We start from the raw sequence: 17,205 nt of genomic DNA on the forward strand, positions 1-17,205 counted from the left end.
GAAGTGGGCCTTTCTGTGTGGAGTTTGCATGTTCTCCTCGTGCATGCGTGGGTTCTCTCCGGGGTCTCCGGCTTCCTCCCACAGTCCAAAGACATGCTCATTAGGTTCAATGGTGACTCTAAATTGCCCGTAGGTGTGAGTGTGAAAGGTTGTCTGTCTCTGTGCGTCAGCCCTGTGATAGGCTGGCGACCAGTCCAGGGTGGACCCTGCCCCTCGCCCAATGACAGCTGGGTTAGGCTCCAGCCCCCCACGACACCAAAGGACAAACACAAATCGTCGACTCAGTGCCTGATTCCAGCGGTCTCTCTAAGCTGCAGTAATCCATTAGTTTCTCTTTTCTTTAGCTTTCAATCGTCTGTAAAAAGATCGCTCCGGCTTCTTGTTCAATCTGTCTGTACAGCAGCTCTAAGTCTTCTTTGACTGATGCTGCCACATTCTTTTTTCCACTCAGTGGGTGTAACTGCAGTGACTCCCGCCTACTGTGACATCACGTGCATAGCCTCTGTTGTAATGAATAACCTACCATTTCTGCCAAATACAGTCTTGAGGACTCGCGGACAGGGAATGGTGATGGTCTCTCCGATCTCAGCTCGCTTCCAGCATGCAATGTTGTCCCACTCTCCTTTGCATCCCGACCCTGTCGAAACCAAAAGGTGCCCACATGAGTACACTTTCACACAGAGACTATGTTAACAATGGAAGACAGAAGCGCTGCACGGCTGTGCTGGCTGATCTGACTGGTGCTCTATGGCGGTACAAAAGGACAAAATCCAGACAGTCTTGTTTGATATAAAGTCGTGCAGACAAACATGGAAAAGACCCAAGGCACTCAAATACTTCATCTATCCATTCATTCATTTTCTTCCGATCATCCCTCTCCCCAGCAACATTTTCCAGGCGTTCCCAGGCCTGACGGGATATATAATCCCTCCAAAGAGCTCTTGGTCTGCCCCGGGGTGTCCCCCCAGTTTGAGGTGCCTGGAGAACCTCCACAGGGAGGCGCACAGGAAGCCTCCTAACCGGCTCTGTGCGATGCGAAGGAGAAGCGGCTCTACTCTGAGCCTCCTCCGGATGTCTGAGCTCCTTGCCCTACTAAAGCTGAGCCCAGACACCCTGCAGAGGAAACTCATTTCGGCCGCTTGCCTCTGTGATCTCAGTCTTTTGTTTACCACCCAGAGCTCGTTACCACAGTTGAGGGTTAGAACGTAGATCAACTGCCCACATTACTTCTGACTGATCTGTCTGTCAATCTCACGATCCATTTTACCCTCACTTGTGGACACGACGATGGATTGTGTCCTACGGAGTAACTCTCTGCCTCAAATGAAGAACTTTTAAGTATATTGAGGTCAAAGGTCATGTGAAACAATATTATTAATTTATTCTTCAGACATGAAGGAAAACACAGATCAACACGTATCGACTCCAGGCCTTCATCATGACAAACCAGCCAGATAACGTACGCTGAAGCTGCTGATACGTGATTAGTCAATACAACTTGGACTATGACGTTCTACAAGCGGAAACCAGAACACTTCCTGTACTTAAATCCCGTCACGCGCAATTTTTTCTACATTTTATGTAGATTCTGTAAACACAGATTAAACCAAACTCAACCGAACATTGAACTATTTTTTTGTTGCTATCTTTAGGCATCAAAACTACGACTGGGAAAAGGTTTGGGCCAGCATGATTTCACATGGGACACGAAACGGGGTTGTGCTGACAGACATGAAATGACTTTTTTACTGCAGGCATAAAGAAAACTTTCAATTGAAATGCATCAGTTTGAAATTCATGCTGACTGACATGAAAAAAGGGAAATATTTGTCCAGGAGTCTGTTAACTATAATGTCGTGACACTTCACTGCCGTGAGGCTGGGTTGAGCGGACATATGTGGAGGATTTAGACGCCATCAGAAATGAAGGAAAGGGAGGATTAATGAATACAAAACGTCCACCCACCCTCCAGAAATAAAACACACAAACTGCTTCCTAAAATAGCTCTCCCAGCTCGTCAGCAGGAGCCTTAATGGGTGCAAAAGTGCTGACGGCAAAGCGAACAGTCAACAAGGCTTTTTAGCGATGATGAGCAGAGACAGTGTGTTTGGTAAAATGTAGCAGCCTTCTCCAACATCCCTGCTATAGAAACACAGCCAGCCGGATACCCGGGCATCAGACTGTGAAGAATGAAAGGACTGCTATAAAAAGAAACCTATTATTGTCAAGATGAAATATAACAGCCAGAGGAGATGATATGCTGAACGAACCAGCAGGAGTTCTTCATCTGTTTTGGCCTTTTTTCCATTAAGGCTCCGACCGTGTGTGAAATGTTGTATTCTGTGGAACAAACAAACAAACAAAAGCTACAACTTTTGTGTTCAGCAGATTATGTGACTATCCAGAGCGACTTGTGAAGTTTCTTCAGGGTTCATGACGGCTGACTGCTGTTACAGGTGCAGAATTTTAATCACTGACGTCCCCTCTCACACTTTCTGTTCATGTTTTTCCATACCTCATCCCTCATCTCTGGAGAAATACCAAAACATTAAAATGAGAACATTTATTTTGAAATGTTTGGGTATATTTTTTTTGCCATTTAGAGGGCTCAAACTAAAGCAAGATTTAAATTCCACCCAAACTTGGTCAGCGTAAAGACAATCAATTAAAACGTTTTAGTAGAAGAACGGCAACATTTTAACATTTTTATTGATAATATTTCTTTAATGAAGAGCGCCAAATCTTCTCCAAACTTAACATATTTGATAAAAGTCCCAAACTGTTCACATCTCTCTGCAAATCCATCCTTCCATTATCTACACTGCTTATCATGTTCAGGGTTGCGAGGGGCTGGAGCAAATCCCAGGTGTCATTGAGTGAGAGGCGGGGTTACACCTTTGACTTAACTTGACTTACAGTGATTTTAATTACTTGCAGTTTCTCTTATGTCCTCCTTCCACTTTTTCTCTCCTTCCATCCTTCCTCTCTTTATAGTTTCTCTTTTTGTGCTCCTGCTCGCTCCGACTTTCTAACTTGCTTTCATGCCACCTTTCGTTCTTCCTTGTTGAACCCGAGCGTCAGAAACATAAATGGCTAAAGACTCAGGATAATTAGTTGCAATCACCCGTCTGGGTGAAGCTGTTCTGACCCTCGGCCTCCTGAAGAAAGAAACTAAACCTCATCCTTGTTTTCACCAACATCACTGATTACAGCCGAAATTCAGTCCATCAGCCCCCTGAGTTGCTTTTTAAAGGCTATATTGAGATTTAGGAAGAACCAAAGATGTGCTGAGAGACTGGAAGATGAAGTCAAAGAGAGAAAACAACAGAAACACTGAGAGGGCAAGAGAGGACAAAAAAAAGGGGGAGAGGGGAAAAGAGTGAGAGAGCAGATGTCTTTGGGGTAAAAACGCAGTTCTGAACTTATCAGTCCATCTTCCTGCTAAGTGAGCCGTCCTTTCTCTGCGCGCTTTCAACGAAACACAGAGGGAGGAACGCTGCATTCGAGCAACCACGTAACGAATGCAGAGCAGCCCACGGCTGGAGGGAAGTCCTCTTTGTCTGGATGATGGTCTTTTTATTCTTAATTCACTAACGAGTGAAGGCCGGCTGAGCGCCAGCGTTGACCTATTTTAAGTCCATTCATTTCACCTGACTGCTTTTATAGCTGCTGAAGTTTTATATTAATGATCTTAAACTACAGACTGTTTTCTTTTGGTGCATCAAAGGCAAACTCAAATGTTGTTTAAAGTTAAAGAAAAACACATAAAACATTGTTAATAAGTTGCAGTGTGGTTTAGGCAACCAAAAGCACTTGGATAAGCTTAAAAAAGTGCATTCTGTTTGTTTTGCTTTGCATGGGATGTTTTCAGGAGGGGCGCTGTCGTGGTTCCCTGAGCCAATCACAGCGTACAGGTGAGTGTGGGAGTGGTTCAAATTAGCAGCTAGGCCCCATTCAGACCGGCGAACATGGCGAAAGAGCGACGCAGAGTTGAGGCCTTTCTCATTTCTCTATTTTGTGCCTCCTCGTCTCCTCGCTCCTCGGTCCTCCTGCCTGTGAAATCGATCTCAGCACGCCATCTTGAAGGATGTCTCAATTCATAAAATGCATCTCGAGGAGAGAGGATCGTGGCTCGAGGAGGCTTGCCGGAGGAGCTATGAGCGAGGATACACCGGTGTATCCTCTGCGGAAGTCTTTTTTCGGCAACGTGGCGTTAAAAGAGGCGTGACACACAGATGGAATATACAAACCACAGTGGGAGCCTTTTGTTGCATTTCTCTGCTCCTGGGACACCTGTTCCGTCTGAGCAGGTATTCTCCGCAGCGTGTCTCACATTTAACAGAGTGCGCACCAGACTAACCCACAGCATGTATTTTAAGTTTCCACAGCCTGATGTTCATGTATTGACTGTTTTTGAGCAGAAACAATGTCTGTTGCCTCGACTACTCTCTCCTCGTGTCTCTTCCTAGCCTCGTCTGCTCGCATCTGGTGTGATGGACTAAGACGCGAGGAGAGGAGGCGAGGAAAGGAATCGAGGAGTTACAAACTGAGAAATGAGAAGAGCCTTTGGCCTTCTTTCTGTTGGACAGGTAGGTGTCTCAGACCAGGAAGGTCAAGCTAACCGGCTCTTAGCATGCTAGGGACTGAAACTCTGGTGTCCTGGGTGAAACACCTGTTTGCTTGCATCCCCCACGACAGCCACCCCAAAATGCACACTATCACTCTATGTACTGCAACTATACAATCCCCAGCATATGTGGAAGTTGTGGTTTCAACAGGAGTGAGCAGAGGTGAGTTGTGTTGTGAGAGTCCAGTGCAGGTACCTGCACAGACGTGGATGGGATCTAGATGTGATACTTTAAACATCCCTGCACCTTAACCTTCCCTGCAGGTGAAAAGAAGCAGGGGGGAGATTTTGTAGACAAGCATGCAGCGGGGAACCAGCGACAGGAATGCGTAGGGGTTTGTCGATCACTTTACGTCAGAGTTAAATGTTTAAATCCAGAGAGCAGAGTCTACATGCAACATCTGGTCCACTTCCTCTAGTGGATTCATTTTGGTTAAGATAAGCTTTGAGGTGTCAGGAGGGAACTTTGTAGTAAATCTACTTGGTAGATTTCGACCATAAATATATTACACTGAGCGTGAGTCTAAACCTGCTGTTGATCGCGTGGAGGAGGGCGGTGACACTGAAGTTCAGGGTTTGATTCCTGATCAGCTTAATGTCTTGTTTGGAAACGTTGTACCAGGGCTGCAGCATCGGACAAAAGCATGAGAGCCTCTTTGCCCGACTGAACGAATCAACTCTGAAAGAAAACTGCTTTTCCCAGCAGATTTTTCGCCGCGGAGAATTTGAGCCATGTTATTATTTTGCTCTACTTAGTGTCATTGAGCTTTAATTAACACAGCAGGGGGGACTCAGCGTCCAGAGCTCGCATAGCTGCAGAGCAAAATCGGGCTCGTTAACACTCCGGCTAACACAACACTGCTTTTAGGCTTCACTGTTAGAGGAAAAGAGTAAAAGGACTAATTAGTTTTTCATGCACATTTCACTTCACATAAAGACCTGTGAGTAAAACATGGAGCGTTACAGTATGTATGTGCATTTTAGAGGTTGATTTTATCATATATGATAATCTGTCCTCTGAGGAAAACCCAGTTGCTACATCAAAGGTTTTTTCTCCAAACTTCTACTTCTTTGGGAGTTGGGTGATAGGGTTTCTCTGCGCAGCGTCTCTGTTATTGATGTCTGACTTGACGCTGGATGAGGACAGGGAGTAGCTCGTTCTTCCTCTTGGCCTTCATACACTCTTTGTGGTGCTTTGCGGCGCAGACACAGGCTTTATGCACTCTTTGCATATTATTAATCTTGCTTAAAGCAATAACCGTGAAGATTTTCATGTAAATTAATGTCTGTTAAAGGAGAAGTTCGGTATTTTTAAACCTGGGCCCTATTTGTACAAATGTGTGTGTTGAAATGACTCATAGGAACAAAAAGTCTCTATCCGTCGCCTAATGAGGTAACACAATGGTGATTGAGCCTATGGCCCACTGATGAAAGCCTTTGCATTTGCAGTGTTACAGACTGGGTGTCTGTGAAGTAGAAAACATCACAAGTGGTGCCCAGTTAGTGACGCGTTTTCCATCAGCCAGCAGTGGTTGGTCTGCCAGAGAGGGTAGGCGGAGCTAAGCGGCTGCTTTTCCGCTCTCTGCAAGTGTTTCGAGTAAACAGTAATCTACTATGGCTGAACAAACAAAGAAAAGATGGATGACTACAGATACAACTCCAACAAGAAGTGAAAATCCAAAGAAAAAGAAACAAACTCGACGCTCAGATGAAGCAAACAGTCTGAAAAGGAAAGCGACCGTCAGCCAGGACGTCACACATGCAGCACTGTCTGGATATCTGGGAAGTGTGCTCCTGCAAATACCGTTTATCGCCACAGGTGCCGCCAAAGAGAACGAAACTGAAATCTTGGAGATTACTGCTTTAACATCACTCGTCCCAAACCTGACATTTGACTGTAGTTTCTCTGACCGTCTCTGTTGTTGAACACTTCCACTCTAAACTGCCACTGCGAAGTATGTGCTCATCACATGACAGGCCAGCCCCCCCAAAAGTGAAGCCTAAACCTCTCCATCGCCCCCTCCCACTTACTAAAATACAGACAGGAGATTTGTGTATGTTTGATTTGATTTATTCTAAATTCATACAGGCAGAGAAATAATCTTATATTCAGGCATTAGATTTAATCTGCCTAGTCAGCTCCAGAGGTCAGATCAGGTGCGTCGCACGTCCAGATTTAGTTCAGTTTACGATTTAATTTGAATACTTTCCTGTCTGGCTTGTGTCCTGCATGTATGTATTCAATCGGAGAAAGTACACTGACCTGGAATCTGCTGGTTTCTCACTTTGTGCGGGAAAACAAAACCGCTGGGCAGAATACAAACTACGGGATGTGATGTAAAGGATGATCACGTCCTCACTTGTCAGAGGTATGAATATGTTCAACATGTATTTACACATGTTTAAAACTTCACACATGAATACATTCTGAGCTTTCAGTCTGCAGGCTTTACTTGTTACATTATTTGTTTAAAGATTCAGTTCAGCTCTGAAGATGTTTACAAGTCTACTTTAAATATAGCTTAAATAAGAGGTTGTGACCTTTAGAGCCGCGTCCAGCCTCCTCCTCCCTCAGCCTCTGCAGACACTCCGCCTGGTCTCTCTCCACCTCCAACATGAAGTTACAGGTCGGATGTCGGCCGTACACCTGTAGAGGAAAACACAAAGAATTTAGTTTGTATGTTAAACTTCACAAAGCGACGTAACATGCTTTTATCAACCTTAATATCTTTACAATATATGTTCTCAGGGGAACCTTGAACATGGAGAGAATAACTATTATACAGTTAAGTGATGTACATCCATGTTTGTGCAGTGGTTTGTAAAATCTTGCATCATTGAGGCTGTAACATTAGCAGGGTTAGCATTATGAGCTAACAGGTCGTTAGGTCATTCTCTTCCTCCCTTCTTTGAACTTCCACTAGTTCACAGGAGCTAGCCACAGCCATGCTAACACCCTGTCCTAACAGCAGGCGGACCAAGTATAAAAACCTGAATAATAAGATTAAACGTTTGATTTCTGACCGTCAGGAAGAGAAAAAGACCGACTGAAGACAGCTGGGACTGAGTTAGACAATGATGGGAGCGTGTTTTAACTCCAGCAAATCACATGACTTTATTACTACACTGCTTGCATTAGTGGCATCACTTGAGAAGTCCTTTGGTGTAAGGCCGACAGAAGGCTCTGGATTAAAGACTCCACATTTTCTTTACTGCAAAAACAAGTGCGATAAAAGATTTATCATCACGTGCACAAACACATGGATGCATCATTAAACCTCATTAATGCTAACATGCTAACGAGCAAAATCTGCTTGCTACATTCAGAGGCATGGTCACAGAGTGCAGAGGAAATCCCTCATGTTAAAGCAATACTCCGGAAAAAAACTGAAAGCTGAATTAGCTACAATCAACAGAGTTTAGTTCGATCATAAAATTACATCTGTAGGGCGCCGGTTTGGCTCAGACGTTAAATCGGTGACCGTATACAGAGGCTATAGTCCTCGATGCGGCGGCCCCAGGTACAAGTCCCGCCCTTGTCTCTTCCCCTGTTTCCTCTCTCTAAAAAAAAAAGGCATAAAAAGCCAAAAACCATCTGTTTTTTGACTTCTAAAATTAATGAATGTATCAGTTAGTTTGTGTGTTCCTTATTTTTGGTGTGATTTTCTTGAAGGTAACTGGTGGAGGGAAGTATTTGAACCAGATACACACAGGAGGAAAGTCACGGTTATGATTACCAGATGAATACACGGTCAAGATAAGCTGCTTATAGCAACCAGCTAACGCTCCCTGTGTGTGTGTGTGTGTGTGTGTGTGTGTGTGTGTGTGTGTGTGTGTGTGTGTGTGTCCGTGCATGCGTGCGTGCGTGCGTGCATGCATTCAAAATCAGCAGAAGCAGATGAACTAATGTTCTGTGAGCCTCATAAATCCTGCAGAGGAAACACCGAGACCCTGCCAAACAACAAATATGGGGGTCGCATATTTTACAATGTGTGTGTGTGTGTGCGTTTGTGTGCAAGTGTGTGTGTTTCTTTGAGTGTGCATATGTTTAAGCAGCAGCCATGATGATCATGCAACATATTCAGTGTGTGCATCTGTAAAAAAAAAAATAAGCCTGTGATCTGATTTCAGCACTCGTGTTAACACTGCAGTCTGTTACATCACTGCTACATGAGGAATGTTCTGATGTCACTGTTACAGAGACCACGGTCAACATGCAAACTGTAGTGTTACAGTTTAAAATCAGAGTCATCTGATTTAACTGTATTTCTACATTCCCACTATATACCTGTGAGCCAGAAGACGCAGCTGAACAACATTTCGGTGCAACAAATGCCAAAATTCAGCTTTGGTAAAAAGATTTCCTTCAGAGGAAAAAGATGGAAGCACAGCTTTGGTCCCTCTCGCTCCGTGTTTCTTTCCCACACACAAGTTAATCTGCGTCAGCTTTTTAGTGGCTTCTGACAACTCTATTTTCACTCCTCCTTTTCTTCCTCTCTTCTTTTCTTCCCTTTTCATGTTCAAAGTCAAAGACATTTTAACGTCCTCATTTCCACACCTGTCTCAGCGCTGTGTGTGCGTGCAGACTGCGTGTTCATGTCCTTTAGAAGTCCTGCTGTGCGGAGTATCAAACGCATGGCCTCCTCTGATATGCAGACCAGAGAGTGTATTGCAATAAGACTTATTTGCAACACACACTGGTTGCAATGGAAAGTGTCACATAAACCTCTTTCACACCAAAACTAGCATGTTGACGCAGGTTTTTTAGACCCGGGAAGACGTGCTAACAGATGCAGATTATCTCTTTTCCCATTGCCAGTGAAGTATACTCCTGTCGGTCTCTTTTCTGCTGCATCACCGTCTGACGTCACAAACGCACCTGAAACAGGGTTAGTAAACAGTGAAGATGTTACGTGGTTAGGTCTTTATTGTATCTATTACTCATTCAGTCTGTTTATCAAATGATGTTCGAGTGCTGCTCGGACGGAGACGCGCAGAATTTGTAGCTGAGATGACGAGGAGTCGCAGAAGAACCAACAGAGAATTAACTCTCGGCATCCCCCAGGAAGAGCTGGAAAACGTGGCTGGGAAGAGGGACGTCTGGGTCAACACGCTTAGCCTGCTGCCACCGCAACCCGACCCCGGATAAGTGGAAGAAAATTGAAACATTTTGCTTTAAGTCTATGGTACACAGACAGTGAGACGGTGGTGGTGGGAGGATGGGAACAAGGGTTTGCGTGAAAGTCTGGTGACACCAAAGCACATGAGTCAGACTGAAGCCTGCGGCGTCACGTGACTCGAGAGAAAACATTTAATGCCGCACCAATGGGTCACCGCGTTTGACCTCAAACAAATGACATTTAGATTGCAGACCTTCAGGTGATGATTTCAGTTTCAGGTTCTGTCTCATTATCTCAAATGGATATTTACATGCAGTTCTGTTGTGTGGATGCATGTCCGCTTAGGGCTTCCATACAAAAGATATTTTCTTTTTAATCTTTCACATGGTGTTGACTGAGGAAACCAATCGTATTCCTCACGGTAGATCAGAGCATCAGTAAACTGCCTACAGTGTACATGTGGTATCAGACAACATCAAATATTAAAGTGTATTTGTGTAACAGATCCCCCAAAGCAAAGAACGCTACATCAGATTACACAGATAGTGGAAAACGTGGTGTCCTGATTCCTTTATCACAGTAATCACACTGCAGGGGAGACTTACAGCCGCAAGAAGCTCCACTTTATCCAACTAGCTTCACTTTATAAATACACTTCTGCTATCTCTGGGTTAATCTCCTCCTTACGGAGCAGTGTAGACGGGGCCTGAGCGAGGTTCAGTGCCTTACTCTGACTGAGACACTCTGCAGGGAGGGTCACAGCAGAGGGAGTGAAGACTGCCGCTCGTTCATTTCTCCAGCTGGTTTTTTGGGTTACACACCTGCTGCTGCGACCTTTAGGCCTCAGCTGCCCCAAATCTAAGCCATGCAAATAAATGAGACTCAGAGTCGGACCTGAGGCACGGCTCCACCCCGACTCCTCCATCTGCTTCAGGGTTTAACACCCTGTAACGTCCTCACTGTACATCAGAGCAGCGCAGACTCAACAACAGTGTCGCTTGGAAAACAAACTGACATGTTTCTCAATATGATATGTGGCTGATTACATAAACAAAGTTTGGTTTGATTTGTTTTATTTAAAAGAACAGCATGTTTTACAGTGTTGAATTTAACTTGTGGCTCAAAACAAGATAAGCATTTCTATTGTAATTCAAACTAGTAAAGTAAGAAGATAGCTGGATGCACAGTACAAAGTCTAGACTGCCTGTTACCAGAGGAAAAAGCACAGCACCCAGTGTCTTATATTAGAGCAGCCACCGGATCAGACCGGATTTCACGCTGTTTTCAAACAAATTTTAACGTTGACATCCCGCTTGGTGCTCACTGGGATCTGTGGAAGCAGCCAGAACTGGGCTCTTGGACAAGGCCCTGCTATTGTAACGCACACAAAAGATGTGGTCACATTTTGTTTGGGAAGTACGTAACTGATTGTGATAATCAAATGTGTATTTCAGCTCTTGCTGGTGATTTATTCTCTGTGTTAAAAGACACTTATCTGTTTTTTTGTGGATTTGTTAACCTGGTGCAATACCCAGCAACGTCAGTAGGTGGCAGCAGGACGTTGGGCAGCCGACCAGGACCGTTGCTGTTGTTGACCCTCTCGCCATTCTGCTACGAGGATCAATGCAGCAACAGCCTAACGTTGTCCTGCCTGCTCATTAAACCTTTTAAACAGGTTAGTGTCGTGTATAAGCATGACAAACACGCAAGAATGGTACTTTAAAATATGTGAATGCATTCGTGCGGACTGTATGTGAGTTGGAAGTGTGTTTTGATAATGTTTGTGCCACTAAAATATAGTCCAGCACCGTCCATGGGCCCGCCGTCTTGGCGATGTAGCAGTTTGTTTATTGTGTGTGTATACCTGCTCCTTACTTATTCTGGCTGAAGACTAAAGCGCGCCATTAACCACAGTTTCATTGCACATTAAGTGAAGCACTTCTGTACTGAATTCATTTAATGCTTTCTGGTTATTGTACACATTTCTATATATTATTCAGTTAACATGTAAAATGGCTTAAAGGAAAAAACATGCAAGTGACTTAAGGTATGTTTGTATATTGTTCATGTTGAGAATTAAATATTTTTATTTGGCTGACTTCAATATTGAAAATAATAAATATTCTGCTACGAGAATCAGTGCAGCCTAACGTTGTCCTGTCTGCTCATTAAATCTTTTAAACAGGATTAACTGTTGTATGGTCGCATGCCTGGGACCTGCAACACTTTACCAATATTTACCCTGATCGGATCGTTCATTAAACCCGTCCACACAAAGGACGAGGGGTACCATCCTCTGGGTCACGCTTACAGTAAAAAACAGCCTCAAACAAAGGCTGGATAATAAAATGTAAATGGAGAATATGAGTAAATCATACAAAGATGGTTGCATAGATATTGTATTTTGTAGAAGAAGAAGACGCTACATGTACACAGGCCCTGAAAGATCTGACATGAATGAATAACACAGAGTTACATTTCAGGCTTTTTAACTGATGCTTTTATGCTGTGAGATTTACACGCTAAGAGCTCAACGGCTGAATACACCTTAATTTAAACCACATTATCCGGACAATGATACGCCAACACTAAACAGAGCTGTTAATATTTTCAGAGCCCTGTTATATTCGGTTCTGTTGTGTGCAGGCTGCAGATAATGAAAGCAAGCGTTGCATCCCTCATCGTGTTAATGTTCCTGCTCACGGCACAAAAGCAACAACACCACAGCGCTGTGCTTAATCACGCCTGGTTATGCCTCGCTGCTTTCTGTGGCCTAAATACTGACACACAAACGGCTTTCAACATGAAGTTTTCCTCCCTTTCAAACAACATTACTACTACCACTCTCAGTGAAATGTAAAAATATATGTAGGGTGGGCAGTTTGAAAGGTTGGTTGACCAAATGGTGACTCTTTCTGTATCTTAGCCTCCTGAGACCCGAGTTTTTGTTTGGTATGCATTTTTAATTTCTCCAACCTTTTGGGGATTAATAGGACCTAATAAGTATAAAACCTGAGAATTGTCTTTGTGTTACATTGAAAAAGTCTTCATGTGAGTACCTTGTGTGTATCGGCGTTGTAGCTTGTTGCTATTGATTAAATTAGTCAAATTTGTCTGCCATATCAAGCTACAACTGTTAATACGCATTAAATAAACAAGTTTCAATCGTAAAATCTGAAGAGGTTTTGTACCTGGTTGAGTTTTCTGTAGAGAACGACTGTAACACATTTTGGTCGGGATCACGGCCATCTTGAATGTACACCGATCAGTGTAATTTGCTTTGTGACCACAGGGTGGTGGACAAAGTGTCCATGAATGAGACCAACGGGTCTAAGTTTCGCAGAATTAAATATAAATACATCTGGGAAGTGTGCCCCTGCAATTACAGTTTATCGCCATAGGTGCCGCCAAAGAGAGCGAAACTGAGATCTTTGAGATGATCGCTTTAAAAACCTCAAGAAATTCAGTTTTTCTTTGTCTTTAAAAAAAAAAAAAAAAATTATAAATGTCTATAACTTATTACCTGCTGGGTCATCAGAAAAGCATTTCTTTCTACATATTGAATGAAAAAACTCACAAAAGTGTTTTTGTTTTCTTCAGCTTAAATTTTTCAGAATCAGAATTTGGGGTTTATTGCCAAATTGGTTTTTAACACAGAACTAGAATACTATAAGTAGAACACTTAGATGGAACAAGATAAATAGGCAATAAGAATAAAATAATATGCAGAATACAAAATATGTCACCATTCACGGTTATTGAATCTCGATTTGAATTAAAGAAAACAAATGATGAATAAAAAACCTTTCTTCTTGTCCTGAGAGGAAACACATCTGAAGCAGACGTGCGGTAACACTGATACCTAAAGATGGCCAGGAAAGCCTGATGATTCCCAGCATCTGTGACCATTTGTTCTGCCAGATAAAATCAACCCAAATTCAGTCAGAACATCAGCAGTGTAAAACTTTCCCTCCCTCTGTGCTCGTTTCTGGTAACAGTTTCCGTTTGACTCCTGCTGTGCTTTGATTTAGATCTGACCATCCTGCAGCTCACGTTCAGACACATGAATACAATGTGCCTCGGTGGGCCAGAGTCTGTTCACACCTGAGTCCCTGCTGTCCTCTGGTGCAGAAAACATGCGCCGACTGGGACACACAGGAGCAAACGAAGGAATAAATCCAGTATATTAAAATATTGCCTCCAGCTGTCCTCTGTGTGTTAACTGTACATTTAAGGAAATAGTTTGCTGAAAGTGGAGCTCTGTTTTTTCTTCTCACATTTATGCTTCCACTTCTCTCTATCTAAACACTGTATTTTGTTGAGCCTCCCTCTTCAACAGCAGCATTTCTTATTCTTAACTTTTCAAACACCGGCTTGGTCAGTGGCAAAAACACTTGAAAAAAATTTACGCTGTAGGTTCGAGCATCGTTTCTGGGCTGTACTCTGGCTGAGCGATGTGACGTGTGTCAGGAAAAAAGAATGCTGCTGTTGTTGGGTGAACAAACACAGGACTTCATCCGAGAGGCCAGGAAGAGATTCCAAAACCAACTGCTGATCAAGACTTCTCAAAGACTTATTGTTAAGCTAGGTTGTGCCTAGACATAGCAATTCTGCTATGGTTCCACAACGTGAACCACTTGTTCATAATTACATATCCAAAACTGTTAATGTTAAAACATTCCTCAGCAAGCTTTGTTAAGAAAATGTAACCAGAAGCGGTTTATTGTTAAACTGTTTTATTTTGAAATTGTAACCAGCGGAGTCGCGCTGCTGCGTTCTGGATCATCTGCAGAGGTTTGAATGTGCATGCAGGAAGGCCTGCCAGCAGGGAGTTGCGGTAATCAATGCCTGATATTACGAGAGGCTGTACCAGCAGTTGTGTTGCATGCTCTGACAGGTAGGGTCTGATCTTCCTGATGTTGTACAACAAACTGACATGACTGAGCCATCGAGGCCACATGACCCTGGTTAGCTGATCGTCAATTGTGACACCCAGGTTCCGGGCAGACTTAGTGGGTATGAGTTCAGTTTGTCCACGCTGGAAATTGCTCTGTGGTTTCATAGAGGGACTGTCTGGGTTGACAAGGAGCTCAGTCTTGGTTAGGTTGAGATGAAGGTGGCGTATTTTCATCCATTTAGAGATATCGGCAAAGCAAATGTTTTATTTTGAAATTTTAACCAGATCTTGTATATTTAGTACAGCTAACTTGACGGCGAAGCCTGCGCGTAAATCTGATGTTCAAGGAGAACCAAGATCATCATATTTTGAAGCTTCTGACCTGTCACGTTTAGGTAAAAGCAAACAGATAGATGATGCAGATGCAGGCGTAATTAGGTTTAATCAACGAAGAGGCACAAAGCAAAAGGCTTACTGAACCAAAGTCAAACAAAAAGTCCAACTTAAACCTAATAAAAACATCTGAGATCACAAGGCAAAAAAACACAGGGCCATGAGGAACCTTGGAGGCCAAGCAGAGGTGTCAGATTTGCCTTTTGTAGCCCGAACAGTCCGAAGCACGACATGTTCAGTTTATGATCACATGAGAAATGAGCAGCAAGTTCTCATCTGAGGCAGAAACTGGGGGAATGTATTCGATGTTCAAGACATGACTTCAAACTACTGATCGACCATACATCACAATAGATTCATCTTTCCATCTAAATATATCAAAGCTCTTTTACCCATGATGCATAAAGATCCTTTATGCAAAAAACAAATACTGTCTGCAGCTTCTGCAGTGTGAATATCTGCTGGGTTCCTTTGTCCACAATGACAGTAAAATGAAAATCATATGTATATATATATATATACAGTATATATATATATATATATAGTGTTGTTCAAAAACATAATTTCAGGTTGCAAATAACAAATATTTTCACGGTCTATTAATCTGTCGATTATTTTATTGATTAATCCATCTGTTTTTTGATCTACAAAATGTCAGAAAATGTATTACAAAATATAAAAATAAAATCAGTGTTTCCCAGAACCCAAGGTGACGTCATCAAATGTCTTGTTTTATACTCAACCAAAAAAATATTGTGAAAGAAACCAGAAAATAATCACATCAGAGGTAGCGAACAATCGATCAATCACTGATCAATCATTGTAACCTCCGCACAATAAATGATGTTACTTTTAAAAGAAAATGAGCAGCAGATAAAAAGATATTGAAAATATTCAATAGTCAAAATTATAGTCTTAATACTCCTAAAATTGTTAGCTGCTTTATATTTTTATAAGAATAACATTTAATGTTATATTTCACATGGCATTCCGTATCATTTGTTTAGTTTTTCATGTTAGTAATACTGTGAAAATGTGACTCACCAGGAGCAGACAGGTCGAGAAACACAGCGTGACGAAGAGCAAACTTTTCATCTTTAATTACACCTCCGGTAGAAGCAGAGGAAGATGCAGGAGAGACTCGGGTTAAAACAGGAGCCCGGACTTCATTTAAATTCCACTTTCGCCTTTTTCCTTTTGTAAACAGAATATTTTTTTACTTCCATGAATGTGGATTTAAAAAAAAACGCTGAAAAGAAAAGACTATAAAGCCACAGCCGGTGATGTCCTGTATCCACGCCGCTTACTTCCACAGAGCTGAATGTGCAGAGAGGTGAGAACACCGCATCTGCATTCAACCGTCAAGTTCACAATAATAGGCTCGTGCACTTCCGGTATTAACTTTCAGAACAAAACCTCAGTTGAGGATTACTATTATTTATTTATTTAGCCTTTATTGAGACACGTGGTCTCATTCTCATGGGAGACCTGCTTAAAGTAATAATGTTTTGTAATCTCTTTCTGCAGAATGTGTAGGTGTTAATTGTCGACTGGTGTATCAGCAGGCTTTGGTTGTAAGCAGAAAAATAGGCTGTGTGAGGAGAAATGCAATCCTGGAGACCATCAGTTACAGACGATTCAGCTTCTTATTAATCTCTATAAAGAGACATCTGCATGCAAGTGTAGTTTACAATCCGCTTTTAGACGTAGCCTCTCAACTCCAGCTCCACTCTCGCTCTAAAACTGCAAGTCAGGCTGTAAACAATGCAGCGCTCAGAAAAGGAAGTCTTAGCCGGAAGTCCTAAAAAGTTAGCTGAAGGGTTCAAGATTTGGATTACTGTGATACAGAATCAATTATCTGTAAAGAAAGAGTTTATTGTGATGCTGCACTTGATTTATGCAGGTGCCTTGAAACAGGAGGAGGCAATGATAACCTGTAAAAGCTATAAGGGCAACGTGTTCTGCACAATCAAAGTATACTTGAAAGGCGTTTAAGGAGCATCAACATCAGCGAGTAAACACTGAGTCTTGTGACCTCTGACCTCTTTTTGTTTAAACAGGTCTAGGTTATTTAATTGCCGATAACCTCATTGCTTTTTGTTTTTATTTGTAGTTAATTGTCCCGTGATGTCCAGTGCCTGCAGTTCAGGGTTCATCCTCTTCTTCAA

General features: G+C 42.6%; 1 protein-coding gene across 1 annotated transcript in view; it reads right to left on the reverse strand.

The window, feature by feature from the left end:
- LOC138611899 (vasoactive intestinal polypeptide receptor 2-like) overlaps positions 1-16,132 on the reverse strand; it is a 41,128-nt gene extending 24,996 nt beyond the window's left edge. Inside the window, exons 1-3 of the mRNA XM_069685159.1 lie at positions 16,082-16,132; positions 7,169-7,274; positions 524-637 (exon numbers count right to left, since the gene is read on the reverse strand). Of these exons, the coding sequence (XP_069541260.1) occupies positions 524-637; positions 7,169-7,274; positions 16,082-16,132 (271 nt within the window). The remainder of the gene's footprint in view (positions 1-523; positions 638-7,168; positions 7,275-16,081) is intronic.
- Positions 16,133-17,205: the final 1,073 nt, after the last annotated feature.

The sequence above is a fragment of the Semicossyphus pulcher genome, unplaced genomic scaffold (assembly GCF_022749685.1).
Source record: "Semicossyphus pulcher isolate SPU_LCO1_2020_fin unplaced genomic scaffold, fSemPul1.0.p SCAF_7, whole genome shotgun sequence".
NCBI classification, from domain to species: domain Eukaryota; kingdom Metazoa; phylum Chordata; class Actinopteri; order Labriformes; family Labridae; genus Semicossyphus; species Semicossyphus pulcher.